The sequence below is a fragment of the Ochotona princeps genome, chromosome 30 (genome assembly GCF_030435755.1).
Source record: "Ochotona princeps isolate mOchPri1 chromosome 30, mOchPri1.hap1, whole genome shotgun sequence".
Classification (NCBI taxonomy): domain Eukaryota; kingdom Metazoa; phylum Chordata; class Mammalia; order Lagomorpha; family Ochotonidae; genus Ochotona; species Ochotona princeps.
The window spans coordinates 9,733,235-9,750,900 of NC_080861.1; the positions used below are offsets into that span (position 1 = coordinate 9,733,235).

The window sequence follows — 17,666 nt, forward strand, 5'->3', positions numbered from 1 at the left end:
CCTGGCCTTGTACCAACACAAGCAGAGGCGAGGGCGTCTGGCATAGACAGGCAGCTTGTTCCTCCCCACAGACAGCACGGACATATTATCCCAGGAGGAGCTTGGTTCATTTCCTTATACTAATAAACCACAGAAAAGAGTAGTATCTTTCCTCTCCCAACTGTAGGGTAAAGGAATGATTATGGGAGATAAAATTGCTGGACAAAGGGATTCTTTGGTTGTCATTACCTTACTAAGTTTGTCTCTATTTCTGAGACATCAGGCACATGCGCTAACCTCCTTGTGCTGGCTTACTTTCCAGACCCCTGCAATGCCTGAGACTGGGACAGAAAGAAACCAGGGGCTAGGAACTCACATCTGGTCTTATTCTCGGGTGGCAGAGACTTAACAACTTGAGCTAGCACCTCTGCGTCCCAGAAAGCACACAGCAGCAGAAGGCTAAAATTTGGAACAGCCAGGATTTATACACAGTCACTCTTCTAGAGAAGGAGGGTATTTTAATAACTATGAAAAATGCCTTTCCTACTTAAAAATACGCATTGATTTATTTTTATAGGGAAGATGTAAATGATAGGGTCAACCAGTAAAATCTGCCAACCGCTGGCTTCTCTATTAACAAGCAACGGAATATAAACAATCCTTTCGAGTGGTGTGGAGAAGTGACAATGAGAGGTCACTCTGATACGTAAGTCAGGTTGCCACAAACTGGAAAAATAAGTAAAAAATCCAACAAAGAATATCCTCTGACCACAGGGGAATCATATTAAGAATCTAAAAAAAAAAAACAAAAAAGAAAGAATACAGAAAAATCAGTACTTCTTGGGCAGTAACTTCCTGTTTGTATCCAACATCATACTGAGCTGATCCAAAACCAGGAGCAAGGATCCAGGAGCCCTCTCTGGGTCTCCCACACGGGTGCAGGTCCCAAGACTTTGGGCCATCTCTACTGCTTTCTCAGGCCACAAACAGGGAGCTGGAAGGAAAATGGAGCAGCCAGGTGATGAATCGCCACTAGGCTACGTGTGGGGCCCAAGCGACAGTCTTCAGGGTCCAGTACAGTGGCACAGCAAGCTAATCATTAGGCTGTGGCTCTGTCATTGTATATGGGTGCCAGTTTGTTATGTTCTCTTATCCCACATCTGATGCAGCTCCCTGCTCTTGGCCGAATTCCTTGGGCCCCTGCTGCCACGTGTGAAAGCCAAAAGCTCCCGCCTCCTGATCAGCCAGGGTATTGTGGCCATCGGGCAGTGAATCAGCAGATGGAAAATATTTCTTTCTCTCTGTCTCTTCTTTCTCTGTAAAATCTGCCTTTCAAAAATAAATAAATAAAGAGGCATCCTTTGCAACCCTGTGTGAAGAATTCTCAGGCATGCCAGTAAAAGCATCATCCAGAAAAGAAAATGTTCAATACTGTGCAAATCTCCACACTGGAATCTTTCCAGGTTCCCATCTTCATCCTGACCCACCTGTGACAATTGTGGGCATTTTGGAAAGTAAATGTAAGCTCTCTCTCCATCTCTCCTTTTAATAAACATATATAAATAACTTAAACCTCTTTCTCAGTTAATATTCTCTTGAGATAACAAAAGGCTAAGTCACAGGTTGGAAGAATATATTTCTAAACTACATATCCAACTAAAGGATTTTTTTCAGAATACAGAAAGAATTCTGTAGAATCAATGATGAGAATCCAATTTGTAAATGTGTGAAAGAATTGAGCATACATTTGGCCAGATTATACAGATTGAAATAAGAGCATGAAAATGTGTTGAATAGCATTTATTATTTGGGAAATGTGAATCAAACCCATAATGAAACATCTCAAACATCTTCCTATTAGAATGGCTTCATTAAAATAAATACTGACCTATAAAATTAAGTATGTAGGTAGATGTAGAAAACTATGTCTCTTGTTGCTTTTCTAGTTCAAACAAAAACTTATAAACATATGCTATCATATAACTAAGCCATGGCACATCTACATATTCACTCTACAGAAACATAAAATTCTCATCTGCAGAGAAACTATACGTAACATTTCTAGAAACTTTATGGGCAATAGCAAATTGTCCTTCAATTCATTAAACAAATCTGGTACACCATACAATGAAATAACAGAAATAAAAAGGAAGTTATCAAATTGATATTTCCAACTCCAACAGATCACAAATGTACAACGTTACATGAAAAAACAGAGGCCGTAGGAAGGGATGTTTACTTACTACACGGTCCCATTTGCACATCGGTTTTGAAATGACAAAATGATGGTAACTGAAAACAGGTGTGAAGGGAAAGGAACGAAATGAATGGGTTCGCACAGAGAAAAGACGATGTTTTTCAAGGCAAAAAGCAGCTTTGTTGACTAGTTGTGGATGTGTTTACATAAACATGGCCATGGGATTAGATTTCTCAGAACCACATAATTTTAAAAAGTACACACAAACAGTTACAATCCAAATAAACCGCAGCTTTATACCTTTGTCCGGTTTTCTCAGACCAATATGATTAATAGTAATATGCCAAATTTCAAGGTATCATAGAGTGTTATGTTTTTATGAGGTGTTATCTTTAGCTAAAGGGTATAGAAAAACTTATTTTTGCAACATCTTATCTGTCTTAAATTATTTCACAGGTTCAAAAGCACAGAGAAAATAATTTGATAAGTTTGTAGAACATTTAAATCAATATAAATTCTCAATTTTGCTTCAATTTCTTAAATTATTTTCTTAAAGGCCAAAGGCAAAAGGTGTTGGGTTAAAGTTGATTTCATATTTATCACAAGACAAATGAATCAATACCCTAGTTTTAAATTACCCATAGTTTAGGGCTGCTGACCCTAAGGTTTACATTTAATAAGTTACACTGAAGCTCATGTAATTGCTGAACTTAAATACAAATCGTACATCAATACCACCAGGATTTGTGTCCTTGGCAATTTAGAGTACAATAAATACCCGGAGATTAAGAGATTTACTGTAACCTACTTGGAAGCCAACTTTATAAAAGGCCATTTATTTCATCATTTAAAAATACAGGAGAGGTTTATACAGCTCCCCCAAAAATTAAAGACTCAAGAAAATTAAAATTTCTTTGTTTCAGTGTTGGTGTACACAAAGATTAACTGGGTCTTTATAGGATGGCAAAATCTTCATATTAACACATACTAATCACAAAACACCAAAAAGAATAGCTCTATAAGTAAAGAAATAAATACACTGAAAGCATAGGAATTGGTTTTTCACTCTTCCTGGCTCCACCTGCTGACCTGTCCTAGGAGCAGGAGGGCTGTGGTCCAGGATCTGCCCCAGTGGAGGAGAGCAGTGACATGGGGATTGCCTGGTGGATCTTCGACCTCAAGGGCACTGCTGTGTAGCCCTTGCAGTGTCTCACCCAGAGCCACTTCAGCAACTGAACACTGCCCTTGGAAAGGCAGAAGCCCTGAAATGCAAATACACTCGGTCAAGGCTTGTGACAAGTGAATGAATGTTCATTGTCCCAGGGAAGGGGCTATTCATTTCTCAATTTTATAACTGAGGAAATTAAGGCTTAGGGACAGTAAATGTCTTGACCAAGGATATATAAGCAGAGAATACTGTTCACTGTACATGCTAGAAACAGATACTCCTAGCTGTGTGGTATTTTACCACTTTAAACGCATGTACGCGCCATAAAACATTGATTAGCACTGCATCTTAACATTTGTCCCATAATTCATGTCAAAAATGATAGTCATACCAACAGCTAAGAAGTATCATCGAAATGACAACAGAGTCAACATAAATGAAATGGCAGAAAATGGAATTCTCAGGCACCAAAGAGACAGAATCTGAAGAAGACTTGGACAAAAGCCAAGACTTCTCCAAGAAGCATCTCTATTTTACCCACAATGTTTAGCTTACAAGACTGCGGTGGGATTTTTGTTGTAATTGTTGTTTATTTTATTTTGCTGTAGATATTTTCCATATGCTCTTTACTAGTTTATTATGTTATTCCACTAAAAACCTTTTTTTTTTTACAAAGAACATAAAAGTATAATGGATTGAAATATTTTACATTTCAAAGTGAAGAGCTTTTTAAATGTGCTTTATTTGTTCCAGCTCCATAAATACCTTCCTTTTTAATCTAAAAAAAAAAAGCAAACTTAAATGTTGGTGACATAATAAAGTCCGATGCAGAAGTCAAGCCACAAAATGGTATAGTTGTGCTGAAATTTTGCACAAAAAGCAATTATGAAATGAATTGGATTCTGTTACATGTATAAAACTATTAGCACTTTCATTTGTAGCGTTTGTCTCTCTGCTCTTCTTCACTCTGGTTTTCGACCTGACAGGCATAGTTGTATGTGTCACCCAGCAGGCAGCACTATTGCTTTCTGGATGCTACGGGAAAGCCCACTCGGGACCAGGAGCTACAGGGAAGAATGGGATCCATTAAGCCCTGGGTTTTGTCATGTTTACCACCTGATCCCTCCTTGCAGGTCACATGGGTCTTCTGTTCCCGCAAGGCAGAGCACACAACTTCTCTCCTACAAGCCACCTCAGAAGGATTTTTCTCCTCCTGCGTGCTCACAGGTTCTCTGCTCTCGTTGGAGAAATAGCATTGCTAATGCTTCAGCAGCAACCCAGGACACTGTACTGTAACGTTTGAGTGTGCCGCTGGCTTCCTCCAAGGCCAAGATGATGACAGCAACAATGCAATGTGGAAGGAAAGAGAGATTATTTTCATATTCTGTGATATCCTGCCTATGTTTAGTGCATGAAAGAGAAAACAACCACAAATATGAAATGAAAGAATGGAAGGCCTTTCATAGCTCTCACTCTCTGTGCTTTCTGGAAGCAATCACTATTGCTCGATTCTCCCGTGTGCATGCTGGGATCTCATGGTACATGTTCCGATGTGACTGGCCTTAAATCCCATATCAACAGGCATTTAGATTTATTACGTTTTTATAGTTACTGACAATAATATGACTCGTCAAATGGGATGATTCATTAAACTACTTCCTGAAAACTTGGTAATCAATGTCATAATCTATACCATAGCTTTACTATATTTCTAATCGAGTGATTGAGTTTCATTTGGAGTTTAAATTTGTCTTGTAGGCCTAAGGTTTATATAATACTGTAACAATAAAATTCATTACTTCAGCTCATTAGCACCATGTTTGTTATTTTTAACAACTGAAAGCTTCTCAGGCAAGCTTTCAAAAAACATGTAGAAGCTATTTTTTTAATAGTAGATTTACAAAGACAAGGACAGACAGAAAGACCTTTCATCTGCTGCTTCATTGCCCAGTTGGCCACAACAGCCAAGCTGAGCTGATCTGAAGCCAGGACCCAAGAGTTTCTTCCAGATATTTCACATAGGTGCCTGGTCCCAAGGCTTTGGGACATCCTTCACTGCCTTCCTAGGTTACAGACAGAAAGCTGGATGAGAAGTAGAGCACCCATCATACAAACTGGCACCCATATGGGATTCTAGCAGATGCAAGGTGAGGATTTAGACACTAGGCTATCACCCCAGGCCTGAAACTATTTTTAACAAAAGCTTAAAGTTACTATATTAAGCTATATTTAATGTTATTTTAGACTTCTTTGTTTTTAAATATATACACCTTAGAGAAAAACTAATAAATTCTAACAAAAAATAAAAAGCAATAAAATGCAAAAAAGTATTTTTTGGAGGTAAACTTCACAAACTTTTTTATGACAATAAACCAGAAATATATCTGATATGAATCTCTATATGGAGTTTAAACATTATGTAGGAATTCAGTTTTTATTTAAAGTTGGATAATCACAACTTCACTTACTTCGAATTTAAGTCCCCTGTCTTCGAAGTCCCTTCTTTTTGAAACATTCCATGCTTTCTCCTCCCAGACACTTTGTTTATGAAGGACCTTTGTCTTCCATTGGGAAACTGATTGTAAACAAAGGGTTGAATACTATTTTTTGAAATATCATGCCAGGCCTTTTTTCTGGATATATCCTTCTACATTTAGCTCCTTCAACATCTGGCATCTCCATTTTCAAATGTAAAGGGAGGTATAATTCAATAGGACAAAAGAAAAATAAATAATGCAATTTCTGGATTTTTGAATTTCAAATCTTAGCCTTGATTGGGATAAAACTAAGAGTACATTTGTGGGTATAAACACGCCTTCATTTCGTGTTGACACAAGGTATAGATGCTCAGGGAGTTAGACCAACAGTGAAGTTGACAGATGGGTGGTTTCCCAACAAAGAGCCCCATGTCAACCACTGACCATTTCTCCACAATTTCAAGCTAGTACAGCAATTGCAGGTGGTACACTTCCAGACAGAAAGAAATGGAAAACTATTGCCTACTAAGGTATCAAAAATCCCAGTTTCCCCAAAAATAAAGAATATCTGCTGTGGGTCTTACAACAACAGAAATGCAGTAATAAAATGCCCCAAGATTTTTATTATTCATTCAAAGGTAGAATATCTTTTTTAGAATGTACGTGTCTCCTTTTCCATATTTTTAAGGCTGGAGAGCAAAATATATCAGTTGAATAACTAAAATAAAATGGATCTGGTTTCTTTACTACCATGTCAATTGCAAAATATTTAAACTCTCCTTTAGATTTTAAATGGCTTCATTGTCCAGTTAACTGTTAGTTTGGACAATATCTGTATCTTTATAGTGATGAATTTTTTTTTAAGGGCAAGCATTTCACTATAAAGTTTTATTCTTGTGGCTATTTTTAATTTCATTTACTTAATCTTTGGCTAGTTTTATTTATTTTAAAAACTGTGTTGAAAGTAATTTTACATATTTATGCGCTACAATATAATATTTTAATAGATTTTTATAATGCATAGTGATCGAAACAGGATAATCAACATTTCCCTTTCTTTAACAGTATTTTATTATGGGAGCCTTAGGGCTTTATTCTGTTAATATAAACTAAAACACTGCGAGCTACAGTCTCCCCTCTATGCTGTGTAACAATAGGAACTCACTCCTTAGCTCTAACTGATTCGGTATCCAGCATCCAAATGCCATCTATTTCTTTTTGTACTGCTAGTCTCCAGTAGTAATGAGTCTAGGTTCATACTGAGTTTCTTTTTCAGTCTGAAAAAGATGATGTATTATCCCGTCATGAAAGGTACACCCGGGTTCTTTAGGAAAGTGGGTATTATAAGACTAGGAAACAGCCAAACCAGGACTTTCTGACAACAGAGACCAAGCTATTAAATATAGCTATAGTCAGGACAAGACAGGACCAGATCTCAACCAGCTGCTCATTAAATGAACCAACAGCCTCTTTTTAGGTTAAGTCAGTTCGTTTGATTGATATCATCAACCAAATATTTGAATCATGCAGCATCATGTAACAATAAAAAGTATAATGAGATAACATTAAAGTCTATTACAAATAGACTTTAATAGACCTATTTCAATCAAAATTTCTTCAAAAAATGAATATGGTTTTATTAGAAATCCATATTTTCTATTAACTATAAATTATTACTGTTTGACATGCTATAATCTTGCTCTTAGGATTCCTCACAAAGATAAATTAAGTTCATTTTCGTGTAATACAATTTTTATTATTTCCTTTCTTGGATGCATGAATATAAGATTGTAAAAATGTTGTTACTGACAGAAAACTACCATTTACACTGACAAACTAGTAATAACTAAATTAGTGCCCTAAAGTACTCTTGACAAGAGTTCTAGAAAATTTTGAAGGAGTTAGGATAAGCTTTCTTTATTTTATTATACTGATTATTAAGGCAATGTTTTAGTAAAATAGACTAAGAGAAATAAACTTCTACATGCCAAGCTTAAATATCCAAAATTACAAAGTGATAGCTGGCAATAAAAATGTTTCCATGTTCTGTGGCTGAGTAGGTTAATCCTCCTCCTACTAGTACTGGCACGACATATGGACACTGGTTCGTGTAATGACCACTCCTCTTGCGATGCAGCTCTCTGTATTTGGCCTGGAGAAACAGCAGAGGGTGGCTCAAGTTGTTGGGTCCCTGCACTCGCACGGAAAACTCAGAAGAAGCTACTAACTACAGGCTTCGGAACAGCTCCCTGCAGTCACTGTGACCATTTAGGGAGTGAACCAGTGGAAGGAAGATATCTCTCCCTGCCTCTCCTCTCAGTAAATTTGTATATCCCATAAAAATAAAAAAAAAAAATCTGTAAGAAATAAAAATAAAGACGTCTCCATGTTCATAAAAAAAGAATGTTCCCAGAAAGAATTTGAATTATTTCAAGATGCAAATAACAAGTCAAATTTTGCCCACGAAGAGGCTGCACCTTCACATTTTAGGAGGTGTGTACAAATGTAGTACAGGTCAGACTGCCCTTTCGGAGTCACACAAAGTGATCACTTCTCCTTTCAGCAAAGATTTTATTATCCCTCTACATAAGAACTTGATTAATGTTTATTACCCTTTTAGAAAATATGTATTTAATCCTATTTGAAAGGCAGATTTACAGAAAGAGAAATCAAGAAGGAGACTGGTTCCTGTAGTCACTATCTAATTGAACACTGCACCTCACAGGAAAGTTTATCTCATAAACAACTGTAAACCATCCTGCGAGCATTTAAGGGAAAGATGGAGCCCCAGGATGACCTGGTACTCAGCCCACCTGGACTTCGATACAGAAAGAAGAGCTGGAAATGTAAAATAACACCTTCTCATTTAAAACTTCATCAAAACCATGGGTACCACTCCTAAGTCTAAATGAGATTAATATTAGAAATACTACTGACATTTTGTTGAAAGCCTTTGTTATAGGTCCCTTATTGCCCATATAAATGGGGTTGCTTATCTGTCTTTAGATTCCGTGTTTCGCCTCATTTAATCTAGAAATTCCTCACTATTTTATTCTCCCCACGTCTGCAGAGCTGCTCTGGCATTGTAGATACTCTCGAATACGCTATCACATCACCCCGGTTTGGAAAGCAAAAAGAGAAGACACGCCTATGTCTGCCATGCTACCTTTGAAAAGCACTCTGATCTCTCCTTGGATGATCTAAAATTAATACTTAAACACAAATAAAAAGGCATAGGTGCATGCAAGTGCCAGATGTGGCTTACTGTGAAGAATCCAAGAGGAGGACTGCTACACCTGGTGTGGAAATACATGAACTGCAAGCCTGTTTAAACAGGGTTTGCCTCCAAACGCTAAACATCGTGCTCATAAGCAGAAAGTATAAAATCAAGAATCACAGCTACCTCCCTTGCTCCATCACTTAGTGAAAGTCAAACAAATAAATACATGCGTGACATTACGGCACACTTGGTTAGGCTTCCACACAGGACGCCCACGTTCCACATCTACTTGCTAGTTTAAGTCTCTGCTAATCAGCTTTCTGTCCAAGTTCCTTGCAAGTGCGTCTTGGAAGGCAGCAAAGAATGGCCCAACTACGCAAACTCCTGCCACCCAACTGGTAGACGGAATGGGATGCCTCTTGCTGGGTTGAGTTTGCTCCAGCCCCGGTGGTTGCAGCCGCTTGGGAGAGACCCAACAGACTGTAACAGGCACTTCGATACAGGATGCTGGCATAACAAACAGTAACTTGAACTGATGCCAGTGAAAGGTGTCCCTTAGGAACAAAGATGAGATACTATTGTTCAATGGCATTTATATTAAGACACGTGAAACAAGAAGCAAGTGCCTGTCACTTTCACCCCTGTAATAATGATAATCACGTTTTCTTCTTAGGAAAAAAAATGGTAACCAAAGACACAATCCTACTAGCAACATGAACACCATGTGTCACTTTCTCCTATAGTTTTATCCTTCAATGGGAGAAAGAAATTTATCTTACCCAAACAAGGACAAAATGCCTTATTGAGCAGACCATCCTAAATACAGTAAGAGAGAAATACAAGAAAAGCAATATTACTTATTGTAACTGCAATATATTGTATGGAAATATGAACATAGTTAAGAAATACAAATAAAGAAAGCAGTTATCATTTCTAACAAATATTATCCCAAAGGAGGTTGTTGTGAATACAACAGGCAAGTTCCAATTTACCTATTGGCATTCTATAAAACCACAGTTAGTGCTTGTAGATTGAAAGGTGAAAGAAAAACTTACATATAATTGATGAGTTTATACACAAAATCAAGGCTACACAATTCCATGAAGCGACTTTGCTTTCATTACCCTCCCTGTTTCAAAAGTGTATCTCATAAATTGAAAATCTACTGGTATGTTAGCTATCTAGGATAAGCAATGAAAGAAAAAAAAAATAGACCAGAAAGAACCAGGAAATAAAATCCTACCTAGCTTTTCTGTTAGATTTTTAAGAGTTAATGATAAGAGTATAAATAAGAGAAACAACATTCCAGATTTATGAACTAAAATCAATGAATAGCAAAAGATTTCCAAAAACAGTTAGATAAAACTGAATTATTTGACAGCAATTTCAGGCTAACAAAAACAGAAAACTGGGCTTGATAAAATAACTCAAATATGACAAAGATAGTGTGAACAACATAAATCTGCTACAATAAGCTATCTTATTAATCTTTCAGCAAGCATTAACAAGTGTTCAGTCAGGGTGGGTATATGAGAATGGGTTAGTAGGTCATAGAGGTTTTAAGTTTACAAGGTACACCATTTGTAATATGTAGTTCAAAAATGCTTTTAGGATCAAGGTACCATTTTAGTCCAATCAATCTTTGCTTGCATGTAAAGCTTGCTATACCTTAATGCTTCATGTTATATTTAAGTACAGTGCTTTCCTGTTTTATGATACACCGTCAAATTAGTAAACAAGATGAAAGAATGTGACTATAACATTTCAATCTTTAGCTAGGAATCCCAATTCCACCTCAATTACCTATGTTAATTTTAAAGCATGTATCATAAAAGATAGACACAGAAATCAGAGTGAATACTTCTAAAATGATATCCATATAATATTTAGCTCATTCATACTTATCTGCACACAGGTTTAAAAAAAGTTTATCAGCAATTCCTTTGAAAAACTTTTTGTTGATTTTCAATATGTTTTTGTATATTTGTAAGTGCATCCTAGGTGGGACCCATTTTATGTTTACCATAAGAAAAATAATTATTAGCAAAACTCAACTACATCAAAAATATAAAATCAAAGACCTTTTCCAAAGAAACCTATGCACCGACATCATCTTGGTATAGTTTTATGAGAAGATAAATCATAGACTCTGGGATATGAAAAAACACTTCATATTTAATCAATTCTCAATTAGAGGATTCCCTTATGACATCTCTTTATCTCTTCTCATCTTCAACAATAGATAACACACTTGGGGCAACTGAAACTAACTCCATTTAATTATCTTTACATTTTTTATAGAAAACCTTAAAACCATAAAATGGAAAATAATTGTGGAGGAAAGCATTAAATTTTGTTGCATTTGTAAAATTAAACATGTGCATATCACATACTAAACATTAAAAGTACTGGTGAGATCTTAGATGAATTTCCTGAAAGAGGACTATGAGATGGCGATTTTGAGGGTAAGTAGAGACTAAACACTTAAACTTGTGAGATATGGAAAAAGCAGAACTGGATGGAAGGTAAAGTTGAACAAGGATGGAATGTCCACAGGGGTGTTGGCAAAAACAGCCTGGAGTGCCTTATGAGAACTACTCTCTTTAAAGGCACAAGGCTGACATTTTGTCCCCTGGCACTGACAAGTCAGAAAAGGCAAAATACCCCAGAGTAGACCAGACAGAACCATCAGCTCCTTTGAGCAGCCAATGTCCCCAGCAGCGCAGGTGCAGCCTGGGGGGCTCGGAGCAGCATGCATTGTGGGTGGAGAACATGTCATTTGCAACTTCATTTCAGAAAAAGGGAAAACTGAATGGGAGTCTGACTTCAGAGAACCACAGACTCTTAGTTAACTTGAACACATCATAAATGTTTTCAGGAGCAAGTTTAAAACATCAACAGAAGTGATATGTGAAATGTTATGTTGTCCTCAGAAATTCAGAAGCCATATTTTAGATCTGCTGCAGCCCTCCTATTCATTCTTGTTCTTTCCAGTGTGTTTTGAAGCACATAATTACACATTTTTCTATCATCACTTAGAACTAAAATAATTTTGATTTATACAATCTTGAGTGTACACTGCAACTAAACACCATGTCTATTTTAATTTTATTTGCATCCTTAAAAACAAATAAGTAAAAATTGCTGTGATTAAACTCTTCATTGATACAATCATTTCAATTATTTTGAAAACAAAAGACAATATTTTGAAGATAAAAAATCACAGCAATCATTTTTCACAAGTGTGCATGCTTAGAAAGTATAACATGAATTTCATATTTTTTCTCTAAAGACTTGATGATGTTGACTTTGTCTATAGGATTCATTATTTGTCTGAGCTACCATTTTGTTCAATCACCATTTAAATAAAACAATGACCATTAATAGCTGTAACACACACAAAAATGAGCTCCTTTCTTATTGACATGGAGTCTGAAAAGACATGTTTTATAGTGAATAGAAACAGCTTACACAAAAAGATGTTTTTATATCAGTGTGAAGTACTAGCTCACTTATGAGACTGACAGTATAGGTACAGCTAGTCTCATCCTCATTTAAAGGTGAAGGCTCCCCGTCACGTGTGCAGATAAAATAAAATGCGTACTTCTTCATGGGAGGAAAGGAGGCAAGCTTATCAACCACAAGATGCCCACAAAGGAATTCTTTTTAAGGCATGAAATACATTACGGTCTTTCCCTCAAGACTAAGTTTATCTCAAAGTGGTACATCTCTGGTGTGTAGTTCTTAACTCACCATCTTCTTTCCCTAGACAAAACAAAAGCAGTCTAAAATGACTGTCAGCCCTAATGTGTCAGTCTTACGGAAGCAACAGGTAAGGATAATTTTTATTTTAAAGCAGGGTAAGTGTTTTACACAAATAAGTGAGCCATGCCATTAAGAAAAGACATGAAGGAAACTTGCCTGCACATTGCTCTATGAAAGCTGCTACACTGAAAAGACTACCTATTGCATGAATACAAAGATATTCCGGAAAAGGCAGAACTACGAGGACAGCAAACTAATAAGTGGCTGCCAGGGTTAAGGGGAAGGAGGAGTGAATGTTCAGGGAACAGGATTTTTAGAGCACTGAAACTTTTCTGAATGACATTGTAACAGTAGATACATGTCCTTACGGATTTATCAAAACTATGCCCTGTACAGTATCAGGATTGAGCTATAATGAAAACTGTAGACTGCAGTGATGAAAAAAAAAAGAAATATATATATATATATATATATATATATGTGTGTGTGTGTGTGTGTGTGTGTGTGTGTATATATATATCAATGTAATTTAATCAGTGATGAGAACAAATGTCCCTGGCAGTACAGGTTGTTGATAGCAATAGACGTGCTTATATGGGAAATTTCCATACTTTCCACTCAATTTTGCTGTGAAGTCAAAATGCTAGATAAAGTAGTCTAGATTACAAAGACAAGAGTTTGCTTTAGATCAAAGTCCTTGTCTGATCAGTGTGGGAAAATGTCAGCTCCCTACAGAAAAACACTAATGGCTGATCAGCCGCAAAACAGTATTTATAGGGGGTGGTGAGAAGGGAGTTGGGAGCGAAGAAAAACACAACATTTAAGTCAAGGTAAAAAGGACTATATGCATTCCCAACTACATACATCCACTGACAAGACTTCGCTGCATACAACCACATTATGCTACCAAATATTAGGATTTGGAATGGATACATCTTGTTTTACTAATTCTGTGGTCTAGTATGGGTAATAAAGAGCCTTTCTTCCTTAATATTTGGGAGATGGATTTTATCTTGACTTCATAATTTCTGCCTTAGTTTCCAGAATGTACTGTAGTTTCAGCCTTTTGAGGAAATTCTGACATTAAACCTCGTTACCATTTTAGCACTAATAAATTCTTGGCACCAGTTTCTTCAATATCAACTCAATGCCACCAACCAGGGTCTCAAGAAATTAAAATTAACTACACTAAGATAATTATTATAGATTTTTGTGTGTTGTAGTAAGAATCACCATCTCTGTCATTTCTGCACTTACACCACATTCATCTGATCAAATATTTTTGACAATAGGCAAAAGTCAAAAGGAGACCAAATTTCACACATCTTCTGAGATGGCACAATTGAGACAGCTGACTCCAAAATCTTCCTGAATTCCCCCATTAATCTTAAAAAACTGACACTGACCCTGTCCTTTCTGCCTTTTTTCCTTTTGTTCCATGCCATCTTCCTCTTACTGAATCAAGCACCAGCATTAATTCTGGTTGCTGTTAGAGACATGCTGATACTTAGAAAGCCTTGGAAAAAATGATCTTAATAAAAATAGAGTGTAACAAATATTTTTTTAGTGTGTATTGATTAAAATATTTTTGGAAATCCAATATAATTTTTACTCTTTGTGCTCTCCTCAGATGAATTCCTTCTTTGAACAAAAAGAAGCATGGTTGCTACAAAATAGTCATTTTGGAAGACAGCGCACTCTAAAAGTACGAGTTTTTAAGTGAATAAGACCCAGTTTTGATTGCCAATTGGAGCATTCAATAGAGCTGTGACCTTAAATATATTACTCAATTGAAGCCATTCTCAATTTCAACACCTATGGAGAAAGGACTCACAATAGAGCTTAGGTTGCCATAAGGAAAAACTGAGTATGAGATTGTACATGAAGCTTTTGGTGTAATAATATGTTCATCAGTATGATTACTTTTTTATCAGTATGATTACTTTAAAATACGCAGTCTGAGGCACCTCATTCTTGGTATGTATTGTGATTTGAAAAATCTTTGACTATTCCAACTTTCTCCCAGGGCTAACTCTGATTTGGATTTTTTTATACCAGGCTGACCTTGTCTTCTAGCTTCATTCCATAACATCATCTATTGTGTTTCAAATAGAGGTTTTCACCATCAAAGTACTTACAGTAACACACTAAATATCACACAATCACTCCCAACAACATCTTAGAAAGAAAAAAATACAACTTGAGAGTTCAAGCATGCACTTCTTTCACAATTTCACCTAGAAGCTATTACAAGTATTAGACTTTTCCTAAGAAGCTCAAAGCGGAGTTTGTGAAGTTAAGTCATAAATACACTTGCTTTGCTAGTCCCATTTATGTCCACAGCTTTCATACCTCTGCGCCATAATCACAATTGTTTTACATCTCTGACGACTAACCTGTATAATCAACCAAATGCGAATCCACAAAGCACAAATACAGAACCGTTTTCATTAAAACATGCCATGTCATTCCTGTTAAAAACCAAATGAAACAAAAATGCAAGATAGAACAATTTCTAATCTTAAAAAGGGTACTTACATTTTTCTTTTCCTTGGTATGCTGGAGGCATATTTAAAACGTTCATGATGTTATATTTTTTAAAAAAATATTAAAAATTAGCCTCATTTGAAAATGTCAGTACAATTTAGGTAAACTGATTTATCAAGCATGAAACACCTGTTGTGGTTCAGCTCTCCCGCGTTACCTATCACTGCCCATCTCTCCACGCTTTTTCATAATGCCCTACCTGTTTCCAAAAATATTTCGTGCAATTTTTAAAATCCACATACACATGCATTCAACATATATTTTTCGAAGTATCTAAATTGATTAAACCATGAATTTTCACTGCAAATATACTTGAACTTATAGATCAAGTACTGATTAAATCTTACTTGAAAAAGATAAAGATTTTCCAAATCAACTGCAATCTTATCAATCAAATCTCTCCCACCTTTAAAACAAAACCCCACAAATTACTGTTTTATACAGACTGTGGGCCATCTTTATATTTAAATGCAGTAGAGAAAAACATCAAGGCATGACAACATCAACTTTTTAAGTTTCATTCAATGTGTGGGAGGTCGCAATCCTACAAGGTAAGTACATAAAACTACATTTCCTTATTTCTTAGTGAGAATCCATTCACTTCAATGAAGCATACTGATGACGCTTTTCTATAACATTTTTTTTTCCTGGTTTAAAAAATATCTGTGTGTACACAAATAACTCAAGTTGATCATGTAAAATGGACTGTATATATTCAGGAAACCTTACCATTGTCGTGTTTCAGCATCCCGTTACTCAGCTGCTTCAGTCTCTTCTGATGTGATTTGCCGTTATAGTGGATTTGGGCTTGGGCGGCTGAATTCAACTGAATGTTACACACATTGCACAGGGTGAAGTTGGTATGCTTCTTTTCTCTTTCCGGTTTTTCTTCAAAGTCATCAGCTATTAACTCAGCCTCACTCTCCCCATCTTGTGCACATGAGAAATCTACGGGTGTAAAGAAATTCATGAACAAGCAGCTCAAGATTTCTAAATTCCTTCATACTCATGATGTTGAGTGGCAAACACTAATTGTTCTCTGCCTATAAGAATTCAGCAGTTCCAGTTCCTCCCAAATTGATAGGCTGCTGTCCCACTGTCTAAAGTTCACACCTCCTACGGCAAGCATATTACTTTTTTTCCTACAGCTAATACTGTGCTAAATACTGGACAGATGTTTCGTACTACGATTTTGGAGATACTAACTTTTAGAGTGATTAAATAACTTGTCTACAGTCACATGCTTTGTGGGATAAACACTCAATCTTCATTATTTCAAAATCTCCAGTGCCCAAATTATCATGTTCTCTAGCATATATATTTTTGATTCAATTAAATAAGATTAGTTCTATACTCTTAACCAGTGAAGACTTTCATACGGATGGACATTTTCTAAAAAGTTCAAATTTTCAACACTCCAGTTTTATAATCGAACCTAAAAAGGAACGAATATACAAATAGCCTCACTACATGAAGAAAAAATAAAAAGGGGGTCACCTATCCAAATATTATATAGGAAAACATTATTTTTTGGATAGAGGCTTTTTAGACACAAAGACAAAATAATAACAATTTCAGGATCTCTGATTTTAAGATGGTAGTACCACTGCAACACATAATTATTATTTGTTTTCAAGTCACTGAGGATAATACAGTTCTATAAATTTTTCTATGTTTCCACTACATAGAACTCTGGAGAATTCAATATTTCAGTTATGATTCTAAGTTTCAAAATTCTTCAAGGAGCTATTTTACTATCTCCAACAAACACTGGCAGAGGAGAGTGGTCATTATTTTAATGTGTATTTATTCACTGGCTGTATGTGGCAGTATCCTCCTACATCCTGTTGAAAAATGGACCGGCATGACAAAGACAGTCCTTGTCATTACATAAAATGATAATGGAAAGAGTAGGGACAATCGCATCAAACAAATGTGATAACAGATACCAAAAAATAATTTTGCTAAAATAATTACAAAGGAACTTTGTGTTGTAAACTCATGCGACACACCCAATACTTTAATCTAGCACAGGATGTTGAAGGCAAAATTTTTAAACACATAATTCATGAGGTCTTGTGGATTAATAAATATGCAATTAAAATAGTCATATTTAGAATTAACGATGTAAGACATAAAATTACTATATAATTTTAAAGGAACAACAGAAACATTTATTATCATTATTTTTTAACAGATGTATTTGTTTTTATTCGAAAGGTAGATTTTACAGACAGAAACAGAGAGAGAGATCTTCCACATGCTGGCTCACTTCAAATGGTTGCAACAGCTGGAGTTGAGGTGATCCCAAGC

The 17,666-nt window shown here is 36.0% G+C and overlaps 1 protein-coding gene across 1 annotated transcript in view; it reads right to left on the reverse strand.

Annotated features, from left to right (window-relative positions):
- Positions 1-16,296, reverse strand: part of ZNF385D (zinc finger protein 385D) — a 417,840-nt gene extending 401,544 nt beyond the window's left edge. Inside the window, exon 1 of the mRNA XM_058657086.1 lies at positions 16,083-16,296. Within this exon, the coding sequence (XP_058513069.1) occupies positions 16,083-16,101 (19 nt within the window). The 5' untranslated portion in view covers positions 16,102-16,296. The remainder of the gene's footprint in view (positions 1-16,082) is intronic.
- Positions 16,297-17,666: the final 1,370 nt, after the last annotated feature.